This window comes from Bactrocera oleae, chromosome 3, assembly GCF_042242935.1.
Source record: "Bactrocera oleae isolate idBacOlea1 chromosome 3, idBacOlea1, whole genome shotgun sequence".
NCBI lineage: Eukaryota > Metazoa > Arthropoda > Insecta > Diptera > Tephritidae > Bactrocera > Bactrocera oleae.
The window spans coordinates 60,647,613-60,660,179 of NC_091537.1; the positions used below are offsets into that span (position 1 = coordinate 60,647,613).

Consider the following 12,567-nt stretch of genomic DNA (forward strand, 5'->3'; position numbering starts at 1 on the left):
ACGTGTCCAAAAATTGTCAAGATTGTCTTTTTTAATTTCTAATACCGATTCAGAATTGTCCTGAATCGGCGAAGATGAAAATCGAGTGCAGTATCGTATTATACTGTCACTCTCAGAGATAAATTTGGTGTATGAAATATCTTTCACCCGTTTTTGTTTTGTAGCACCTTGTTTTGAGCGTGTAGCTTCTGCAGGTGTACATGGACTTTTATCATCTGAAATCATCTTTGGTACTTTTAACAATTGAGATGTTTTTGATTCTTTTGAGTCTGAGCTCATTTAAAAATTGTGTGAAATAAATTCAAAATTCCTCAGTGTCGACTGATGGATAATTCAGGAAATTTCTTCGTATATAGAAATCTGAACGAAAGCTCTTTTTAGTGAGTAGAGTTTTCCACTTTAAACAAAATTAAGATTAATTTTCGTATATATGTATAACCGGAAAATTTTTTTTTTTTTGTTAATTAGCGTTCTTAATTTGAAAATAACTGAAATACCCGGATTCAGTTGTTATAGATACCGGTGCGTATTTATTTTTAATTTAATTTAACAATGTATTGAATAAATTGTTTATCTATTTTATTTTTTATTTTTTGATGTCCTTATTTAGGGGTATGTAGGTATACCCTAATGCTTGGACTTGTAGTTATGTATATATGTACTTGTGCAATTGAGAGCTCGTTGAAGAGATCAATGCACTTTGTACCTATGTACTAGTAAGCACGAATTATTTGTGCTGGAAAATTTTGTACGCAATCCTGCTTGCTTGCTGCAAGGGGTATTGCGGGATATATGCCAAAGTGGACTTTGAATATAAATATAAATTTAGTTTGAACCAATATGTATGTATATTGTTCAAAATTTTGTATTATTTATATAAAATAGTATGATTTTTATTAAATAATCCGCGTTTTATTTACCGAACCGTATTTACCCTATGTACATATATAGGGTATATAAGTATAAGCGTATTGTATACTGTAAGTAAAGCAAAAAGCGAATCAAGTATAATCGTAAAAGAGCGCGAGAGAGAAATTGGCAATAGCAGGTAATGTCGCAATTTTCAATAAGCACTGTATGTACGTATGTAAGGTTTTTATTGTATGTATAAATGATGTATAAGATATATACATATGTATGAAAAATACGATATGTTGTATACGATATAAATGATTAATATTTAATATTTAGAATACATATGTATGTATACGTAACTATGCACTGTATATAATTTTACATATATAATTGTTATATATATGTTAGAAGTAAATGAAGTACTCCTTTTGGTACTTATATATATATATATATATATATTTTTTTTTTTTCTTTTTTTTTTCCGTTTAACTTTGTTTATTGTATATATGTATGTATATTTATTTTGCCTTTTATGCTTTAAGTTTGACTTTTCCTTTGCTCACATATATTTCGCAATCCTGCTTACTGCTTAATTAAGCGTAAGGGGTATTGCCGGAAAAATTTGTAAGTATTGAAATACTTAAATTTGGTTTTTTTTTGTTTTTGTATATTGTGTTTTAATACACGAAGGTAAGCAGGTAGTCAATTATTATATATTATATACATATATATGTCTGTCGTATATATGTATGTGTATGAATGTACATATATAATACAATAAACGGTTTTTCGTTATTTTAACCCGCAATTTAAAACCGGTACGTTACACCAAGTTGGCACCCGTTACCAAGATATTGAACGGTTTTTTAATGTTTTATTACAGTTTTTTGTTCAAAATATAATCTGTAATTCGCAATGAATATACATATGTATGTGCATAAATATAAGAAAAGGAATCGAATGGACTCACTTTGATTTCCTCCAAGGGCTTGTGGGGAATATATGTACTTGCGAGTGGGTAATTAGTTACGTGTATGTACGTCTATGTGTTCTTCTGTGTTTCTTTCCGATTCCTTTGTCCTCTGTTGTTTCTGAGTTTGTATGCTAGGTGTTGCCTTTGTGTATTTGTTTTTGTTAATTCGCGCCCGTATGTGTTGTTTGTATAAACTTGTAAGATTAAATTTGGTTTTAGGATCGCGCCCGCAATTGCTTTGTGATTATTTTCGCGCCCGTTTTGTGTTTATTGTTGTTATTTGTATGTAAATTAATATGTATTTTGACACTTTTATCTCTCTGTTTTTTATGATTTTGTCACACCACTTTTAAGACACTGTTTATTTTATGTTTTTAATATGCATATAAGGAGGTTTTTTAGTTTTTATATATATGTATAGGTATATATATATATAAATTTTTTTTTTTTTTTTTTTATTTTTTTCGGAAAACACTGTGCATATATGTATGTATAATAACTTTTTATATAATGTGTTTAATACACTTCACCGCACTTTAGATGTTTTTTGTTTTCACTGTCCACTGCACTTTGCGTTCTGTTCATACAATACACAATTCTATGTACATACAATATAGATATATATATTTTTTTTTTTTTGTTTGTTTTTTTTTTTTTTTCACTGCACTTGTTGTTTGTTTGAATGCACCGGTTCTTTTTTTTTCACTGTTTGTTAATTTTTATTATTATTATTATTTTTTTCCACGTTATTTAAACATTTTTTTTTTTTTTTTTTTTTTTTATGTTTTGTACCCCATAGTGCCGTCCACTAGGGCTCGAAGGACCATGTTTATTTAATTAATAAATTAATTTTCACTTCACTCACCTTTAGCACAAAATAATTGAAAAAGAAAGAGAGTCGATTTCGGCGGGTGCTCAAGGAACTAATCGCTAGCGAGTCGATGCAAAAAAAGGGAAGCGGGATCCTTCTTTTGGTCCCTTATATATCTGTTGATGTCTTCATGGTGGTGTGATCGGTGTTAAGTTGTATTTGTGTGCGTGTTGGTGCATGGTGTAGTGATGTGGAATGTATGGTATGTAGGTGTGGAATGTGTGGTGTGAATTGGTGTAGTGTGACAGTGTCTTACGGTGAGGGGGGATTGAGTGGTCATTTAGCCACGTTCCTTAGTTCGAGATGTACATATTTATGAACAGTTATGCATTACTTCCTTCCGAAATATGGAGCCCAATGGAACAAAAACTGTTTCGTGCGCAGATATTACTGTACCATACATAATTTAACTGTGTAATTTCCAGCATTTTGCTTCATTTAAGAACCTGTAGTTTCTCTTTGATTTGTTAATGTAATCTATTATATAGGAACATTAGGCAGATGCATCCATATAGACATTCATTGGATATCAACATCTGCTCTGACCATACCTTTGTTGGTTTGATAACTTCTTTAAATATCAACCGTTTTGTAGAGTATTAGCATAAGCTCAACCCAGCTTGATAGGCAGACGATAGAGTTATAAAGAAATTTGTAAGCACAAATTGGTGCACAGGAGAGGATCTTACAGTTTTATAACCGCCATCATGTTTAATTAAAATTTGAAAAACATTTTCATTTAATAAATTTTGGGTGGTTGGAACCTGAAAAATATTGAAGGCAATCCACAACATTTCAATGGTACTTACTCTCTGGTCAAAACGGCGAATTTCAGTACTTTTTTTATTATAAGTACAAGGTGCGTTCCAAAGTAAACAGTAAAAAAGTAACAAAGTAAACTCTAGTGGCGCCATCTCTATGTCGACTAGTGCGTTAGAATCTTCTATCCTTTATCGACTTCCAGTAAAAATTTCATGACATTTCATCTATTGGAAGTAAAGTTATTGCGTTTTAAGTGTCAGTATGTTTTTGTCATGGGTGCGAAAATGAGCTTCGAACAAAGAGCCAACATTGAATTTTGTTTTAAAATTGGTAAAACATTTACCGAAACGTTTCAATTGATGAAACAAATATATGGCGATGATTGCCTATCCCGTAGCAGAGTGCTCGAGTGGTTTCAACGTTTTCAAAGTGGTCGTGAGGACATAAATGAGAAATGAGCCGAAACCCAAAAAATCGCGCCTGGAGAAGTCAAAAGTGAAGACAATGCTGATTTGTTTTTATGATTCTAAGGGTATTGTCCACAAAGAATTTGTTCCACTCGGCCAAAACGTTAATGCGATACTCTACCTTGGAGTTTTGAAGCGTTTGGTGCGCCGTATTCAACGTGTTCGGTCCGAATATCGCGAAGATGGAAGTTGGCGTTTTAGCAATAACGCTAATTCATCTTCTATTCCTTCATCAAACCGGCTCAAATAATCCTATTGGCTTAAATTCTAACATCGACAAGATCCCATTTCTCCCCGTAATTTTTACAATAAAAAAAATATAGAACAAAAAATATGCATAAAATTTTGTGTTTCGAACCAAATTTCGTGTGCTGAATCGTTGTGAATGTTAGAAAAGGCTTGTGGTGAATCTGTTCTATCGACAACCCAAGTCTACGACTGGTACATAGCCTTTACCACTGACGATAATATCAAAAATCGTGCTCGAAAATCGTCATTCGAGTGTTAGAGAGATAGCACGTAAACATCGGCCGTGAGGCAGCTCGTTTGATTTTGACCGATAATTTGGGCATGAGACGCGTCAATGCTCGGCTTGTTCCAAAAGAGCTGAATTTTTTGCAAAAAAACCGCCCCGAGCTGTAGTTATGAACGATTTTTAGACCAAAAATTCGGTTACTACCATCGATCAACCATCGTATTTACCGTATTTGCCCTCATGCGACTTTTTTGTTTCCAAAACTCCAGTTACCATTCCGTGGAACCCGTTTTTACTCGATTGGGCCGTAAAAGAAAATTCGCAGAGGGAACTATTTTACTCGGACAGACATATTTCCGGATCTAATCTGTGATTAGTGTATCGTATTTTGTGATTGTTCACAACTCCCCCGGACAATTGCACAATTTTTGGTACAATCAATTAGCCGATACTCGTTTAATTGAACAATTCGTTAAATTACAGGTGACCCGCTTAATTGGAAAACCTAATCAATTAAAAAAATTCATAAGGCACTTTAATTATTTATTTAGTTTTATGTAATGATATTTAATTAATATTTTTAACTTTATACCGAAACAAAATAAAAAAAAAACAAGAAAGGAAGGGCTAAGTTCGGATGTTACCGAACATTTAATACTCTCGCAAAGTCAAATGGTATACTCGTTTGAGATTTCTTTGTGGGTTGGCTGATATTTTCGGTAGAAGGTCAAATATAGGCACTGGGGTCCACATATTTAGTACTTAGGGGCTTGAACAGTTTTGGTTCGATTTAGACAATTTTGGTCACAAGGTGGCATACTTTAAACGTATTATTCACGCAAAGTTTTACCCCGATATAATCATTGTTGCTTGATATGCATAGTGGAAAGTGAAAGAATCAGATGGAATTGAAAATGGTGTTATATGGGAAATAGGCGTGGTTGTAGTCCGATTTCGCCAATTTTCGCACTATAATATAGAAATATGAAAATAACGTTATGTACCGAATTTTGTTGAAATTGGTTAAGCAGATCTCAGGATATGGGTATTCACCTAAAAGTGGGCTGTGCCACGCCCACGGTCTAATTTGAACGCGGTACCATCTCAGAGATAAAATTGAATGTCTCTGGCGTGTTTAGTGGGCGGAGTTGCCACCCGATTTCAACTATTTTCACACCGTCAATAGAAGTGCTAAAAACATTTCCAGCTTCCAGTGAATTTTGTTATTATAGCATTAGCGGTTTAGGAGATATGCACATTAAACCTTTTAGAGGCAAGACCACGCCCACTTTAAAAAAAAATTTTAAATGCAGATGCCCCTCCCTAATGTGATCTTGTGTACCAAATAACAGTCTTGTATCTTATTGCGGAGCTTAGTTATGGCAATTTATTTGTTTTTGATTAATGGCGTTTTGTGAGCGTGGCAGTGGTCCGATTACGCCCATCTGCAATACCAACCGGCTCACGGTACCAAGAAACATGTCTACCAAGTTTCATAATGATATCTCAATTTTTACTCAAGTTAGAGCTTGCACGGACGGACAGACAGTCACCCGCATTTCAACTCGTCTCTTCATCTTGATCATTTATATATATTATATATATATAACCCTATATCTAACTCGATTAGTTTTAGGTGATACAAACAACAGTTAGATGAACAAAACTATTATACTCTGTAGCAACAGGTTGCGAGAGTATAACAAGCCAATGTACTTATATATAATATTTAGAGAGCATTGTTATAAAAAAATAAGCTTAAGAAACAAAAAATAAGCATATTATTGTTCGATCTACGTGAAATAACGTTCTATTTCATATTCCTTGTTTTCTAAATAGAAATATGTTTGAAGCTAGTTTTTTTGAAAGTACCATATTTTGAAACTTCTAGAACTGACGGAGGCTTTGGATGATCTTCTTTCTTTTGCTCTTCAACATCAGCACCATCCAAAATATCTTCACCAGTAAACATTTGTTTTCAATTGCTTTGATCACAAATGCTGCGAAATATGTATGTACATATGTGCGCAATGCCTGATTATTTGTTTAACAAAAGCTTTTTGTGCCATTATTCGGGAAAATTTACACGTATTTTGTATGCAATGTGTTTTTGACCGATGAAGTGATTCCGCTAATCGGCAAAATCAGTTCACCGGGTGTCAATTAAGCGGATACTGTACATATATATTTCTCAAAGAATTTACATGTCTTCTATTTTCAGGACGACTTAGTAATAGATCTTTTACTTAATCTAGTTATGATTTAAAAAAAATGACTTACCAAAACAATTAAAAGAATTGTTCAAATGACATACCTTTATGAATGAAATTCGTCCGAGTGATTTCTAGATACTCCCTTTGATTTTGATTAATTTATTCCTTGTTATGGTCTTCCTTCAGTTTCCACGTGGCAGTGGATAGCTTTGCCCATCTGATGACAACCACGCCTACTTTCTATATAGCAAACTATTAAATTTAATCTAATTCTTTTATTTTACACTATGCAATTCAAACATCAATGAAGTTATTACAATAAAAATTTTCATAATTGGACTATAACATTTCAAGGATCCAGACACCAAATATGTGATGCCTATGCATATGGCTGATTTTTTACCAAACGTAACGGTCAATCTCTGGGGTCTAGTATTGAAATTCGGGGAAAATATTTTTGACGTATGCCCTTGTGCCAAAAATAGGTAAAATCGGGTCAATATGTCCCTGAGCCCCCATATACCTAATATACCATAAATATTTTCGAACTTCCTGTTGACTTTATACCCCATCGATCGTTCAATATGTAAGAAATCTTAATGAAATTCAGAAAGAATCTTTTTCTAATAACAATGTATTCTCTTACCTAAAATGAATGAAATCAGCTCTATACTTCTTCTAGTCCCCGAATATCAATTACAAGGATTTTCAAACATGCGCATGACGTTATACCTTAGATATTGGCTAATCTGTGAGTTTTCTTAATGAAATCCAGAGAACCTCATTTTGGGGAATGATATGTCTTATTACTAAAACTTGATAAAATCGGGTCTAAAAATTCCCTAGCTCCCATATACCTTTTATAAGTAAATTGATAAGTATTATATAAGAATTTCAAACTTGCCATTGGCTTTCTACCGTATATTTCGGCCAATATGTAAGAAATCTTAGCCAATATAAATGAAAGTATAACATTGGATATACTATAGTTTAATGCCGAAATGGATATTTTCGATTTCGGTCGACGTATTACCCCTGCTCACATATACTACATATAATGTTTGGGATGTTCCATCCTTCGGTAGATAATTTCCTCATATACCCCATACATTAAATATAGCCCCTTTGATTGAGTTCATATCACATACTACATGTATATCTCATTTGAGTTAATTAGGTTAAGGTCAGCACGAATTAATAATCTTTTTGAACAGCATTTGTTAAAAGAATGGTTATTTTAAGTTTCGTAAATTAGATTTTAGATTGCCATATTAACTTTTTAAATAACTTAATTTCGATGTACGACTGTAAAGACGAATACTTTTGTTTCCATGAAAAATACCAATGGTTATTGAATATTTTTTGAACGAGTACGAGTATATGTAAAGTGTTAATGGTTGTAATTGTACAGAATAGAGGTTTTTAAAACATGACTAACCAACTTAATCGATTAGTAAATGTCAAGGTTGTTCAAGGTTTACTAATAGATAAATGAATGTGGTGATTTTTGTGCGATAACGTAATACTTTATTAATTAAAATGCACACGTATCCTGCTGCCAGCAGGAGAAGAGAATTGATAAGGTTATGTGTTACGGTTATTTTATAACAATAGCAGGCGTCTTCGAGCCTACTGGCCGATTCACATACAACTTTCCTCTCGAATGTGAAAACGAATATTTTTGTTTCCATAAAAAATACTCATGGTTATTAAATATTTTTTCTTATAATCCATTTAAAAATCCTAAAAGATTATCTTATGGACATGCAGACTTTAACTAAAAAAACATTTGTCCATACGTGTACATATTACCAATCGGTAGTTAAAGTGTCAAAATATAATATAAGAAACCATTATTAGAATAGTTTTGCAGATTAACTCGACAAGTTTGTTTCTACACAAAACCTTCAAAACGGAAAATTGTATACAAATGGCAACTGTAGGAGCAACTTCGTCGGCGACAGCACACGCTACCAGTGTCGTGGTTCTGGATCGCGGCAACAATACAACATGTACCATAAATCTGCATGGTGAGTAATCGTAATACAAGTTCTTTATATTGACATTATTCATATCTTTTTTATCAACACTTCATCTTTTACAGAAACTAAAGTATTCAATACTGTATAATTCTTACTTCCCAGAATTTTTTAGCTTAAGCCCTGCGCATCCCAGTGCGAGAACGATAGCCCGCAATATTCGTTAGATATCATTTATGCAATGGACACATTGTATCTTGAGTAATGATTGAGAAATCTCTATGAAACTTGACACTTTGAGCAATTGCCACGTACAAAACTGTGATTTGTTATAAACCTTCAGAAAACACTCTGGGATGTTTTACACCTCACACAATGTTTACTTTTCTTAAACGTTTTCTTTATGTCAATAAGAGTTATCTATTCTATTTTATTAAAGGTTACCATTGACTAAGTTCAAAAAGATATTTTTTTTTTAAATTATGGTAAATGTATAGTTTAACATATGGGCCCCCAACGAAGGAGGCCGCGAAAATTATGACATTTTTAAATCGTTTTAAAAAAAGTCCGGTCCTGACTGCACCGTCAGCTGATTTTGGGCCCCAGCGGAAAGTGGAGTTTTTTATACTCTCGCAACTTGTTGCTACAGAGTATAATAGTTTTGTTCACCTAACGGTTGTTTGTATCACCTAAAACTAATCGAGTTAGATATAGGGTTATGTATATATAAATGATCAGGATGAAGAGACGAGTTGAAATTCGGGTGACTGTCTGTCCGTCTGTCCGTCCGTGCAAGCTGTAACTTGAGTAAAAATTGAGATATCTTTATGAAACTTGGTAGACATGTTTCTTGGTACCGTGAGACGGTTGATATTGCAGATGGGCGTAATCGGACCATTGTCACGCCCACAAAACGCCATTAATCAAAAACAAAAAAATTGCCATAACTAAGCTCCGCAATAAGATACAAGACCGTTATTTAGTACACAGGATCACATTAGGGAGGGGCATCTGCAGTTAAATTTTTTTTTAAAGTGGGCGTGGTCCCGACTCTAATAGGTTTAATGTGGATATCTCCTAAACCGCTAATGTGATAATAACAAAATTCACTGGAAGCAAATGTTTTTAGAACCTCTACCTACAGTGTGAAAATAGTTGAAATGGGTTGGCAACTCCGCCCACTCCATATGTAACGGTACTGTTAAAAACTACTAAAAGCGCGATAAATCAAGCACTAAACACGCCAGAGACATTAAATTTTATCTCTGGGATGGTATGAGATGACTTTATAGGAACTGCGTTCAAAATTAGGCAGTGGGCGTGGCACAGCCATATCTTGAGATCTGCCTAACCGATTTCAACCAAATTCGTTGCATAACGTTCTTTTCGTATTTCTATGTTATATTGCGAAAATGGGCTAAATCGGACTACAACCACGCCTATTTCCCATATAACACCATTTTCAATTCCATCTGATTCTTTCACTTTCCACTATGCATATCAAGCAACAATGATTATATCGGGGTAATACTTTGCGTGAATAATACGTTTAATGTATGCCGCCTTGTGACCAAAAATTGTCTAAATCGAACCAAAACTGTTCAAGCCCCTAAGTACTAAATATGTGGACCCCAGTGCCTATAGTTGACCTTCTACCGAAAATATCAGCCAATCCACAAAGAAATCTCAAACGAGTATACCATTTGACTTTGCGAGAGTATAAAATGTTCGGTTACATCCGAACTTAGCCCTTCCTTACTTGTTTACTGTTTACTTTGGAACGCACCTTGTATTAACTTTCTTTTTTTAAACAACTTAATTTCGATGTACGACTGTAAAGACGAATGCTTTTGTTTCCATAAAAAATACCAATGGTTATTGAATATTTTTTAAACGAGTACGAGTATATGTAAAGTGTTAATGGTTGTAATTGTATAGAATAGAGGTTTTTAAAACATGACAAACCAACTTAATCGATTAGTAAATGTCAAGGTTGTTCAAGGTTTACTAATAGATAAATGAATGTGGTGATCTTTGTGCGATAACGTAATACTTTATTAATTAAAATGCACACGCATCCTGCTGCCAGCAGGAGAAGAGAATTGATAAGGTTATGTGCTATGGTTGTTTTAAACCAACAGCAGGGGTCTTCGAGCAATGCGAAGCAAAAATTGTATGTTAATCAGCCATAATGTCCTATTCACATACAACTTTCCTCGTTTTGCTTGAGAATTCATACTTAAACAATGAAGTGAAGAAAGCAACTTTTTTATTTGCCGAGCTGCGTTTGGTTTCAATGTGAACTTTATGAGCATACATCGAATTTTCCTGTCAAAACAAATGTCTGACACAAAGCGAAGCAAAAGTTCTATCTGAATCAGCCTTTACTGACCTGACTTGGTGTTGCCGTGTTGTATGAGCATTTATAACATATACTATTTTACCTAACATGTATAAAATATTTCTTCTCAATAAATCGGAACTCACTCTTGAGTTCGAAAACTGGATTGTTCAGTAAAATTCTCAATTTAATGGCATATCTATATTTCTAATTTAAATAACTTAACACTTATTACTTGTTATTCGAGTTTACAGCTTATTGCTTATAGCTCTTTGCAGCTCTCTAATTAGAACTGTCGCTGCTGCACAATCTGACAGCGATTATATAGTATTTTGTTACGAAAACAACGCCACTCGAACATTCTGGTAACTACGAATTTCGCTGTCGGGTTGATTCAAAGATTCAATAATTCCATTAATTTTTTTTGCTGTAACGAAATTTATGGAAATCTTTGAGAAATGCGGTTCTAAAGACCTCTGCCAGTATTTCCTTTTTAAGCGCTTGCTTTGAGGGTGCTGTTTTTAAACATTATATATGTATGTATCTATTGCTTTGATTAAAAATGAGAAAGTGTTTAAAAACTTGTAAACACTGTAGTTTTAAAATTTATAAAATATGTTCACAGGTTTTATCCAATTCTATTTATTCTTTATAAAAATTTAATGTGTCTTGGCAAGTACAGAACAAACAAAATTAAAATCTTAACTCATTTAAAAATTCTAGTTAAAGCGTTTTTTTACTAATATGACATAAATTGATTTGATTCACCACCGAATCAATTATTGTAAAATGTTTGCTTCCGATAATTTTTATGTATAAAATGTTTAATGCTAAGCACCACCGAATCAATTATTGTAAAATTTTTGCTTCCGATAATTTTTATGTATAAAATGTTAAATGCTAAGCAAAAAATAGGGACAATTAAATCTTTTTCATATTTTCACAAAATATATTTTAATTGGTGAATCTCTAGTTGTTAATTATATATTATCTTCGCCAAATTCCAACGCAAAAATATTTATTAATTAATTTTCATCCTAGCTCATATCACTCACACACAATGCAAACCAGCTTACATAATCAATTCAATAACGTAATACAAGTACGTTAAAAATTTCTCTTCTAATTATTAGACGCTCTTTTAACCATGCAATTTTGTAGCTAATCTTTTATAATATTACCGAATGAATGTGTTATAAAGTACGTCTAAATTGTAATGTTCTAAAACGAAATAACTAAGTCGAAAATTAAGATACAAAACTGTAATTTGGTACAATGAATCACAAGAATGGGCATGTGAATTTGTTCGTGACAAATATTTTGGCACCTCTTCCGACAGTGTGAAAATTTGTGAAATCGGATGATCACTCCGCTCACGCTCCATATAATGGTTATGTGGAAAACTACTAAAAGTGCGACAACTCACTAAGTAAATAAGTCAGAAGCATTTAATTTCCCATCTTTTATGAAAAGGGCTTTATAGGAGCCGCTATCAAAGTCGAATATTGTGCCAGGCATCGCCCACAACCTAGGTGAAGTCCTTTATCTCAAAAACTACTAGACATATTTCAAAATTTGATGTATCACATTATCCAGACATTCCTTTATTACACTGTGAAAATGGGCAAAAT

At 33.2% G+C, this 12,567-nt stretch overlaps 1 protein-coding gene across 17 annotated transcripts in view; it reads left to right on the forward strand.

Annotated features, from left to right (window-relative positions):
• Positions 1–12,567, forward strand: part of LOC106624388 (uncharacterized) — a 132,219-nt gene that overhangs the window by 22,183 nt on the left and 97,469 nt on the right. For 6 of the 17 annotated variants that reach the window (XM_036364935.2, XM_036364937.2, XM_036364983.2 and 3 more), the window contains exon 2: positions 8,482–8,646. The exons of 1 other annotated variant lie outside the window; for it this stretch is intronic. In XM_036364935.2, coding sequence (XP_036220828.1) covers positions 8,482–8,646 — 165 coding nt within the window. Of the gene's footprint in view, positions 1–8,366; positions 8,647–12,567 lie in introns of all 17 variants that reach the window. 10 more of the 17 variants (XM_036364955.2, XM_036364947.2, XM_036364946.2 and 7 more) reach the window with 3 other exon arrangements.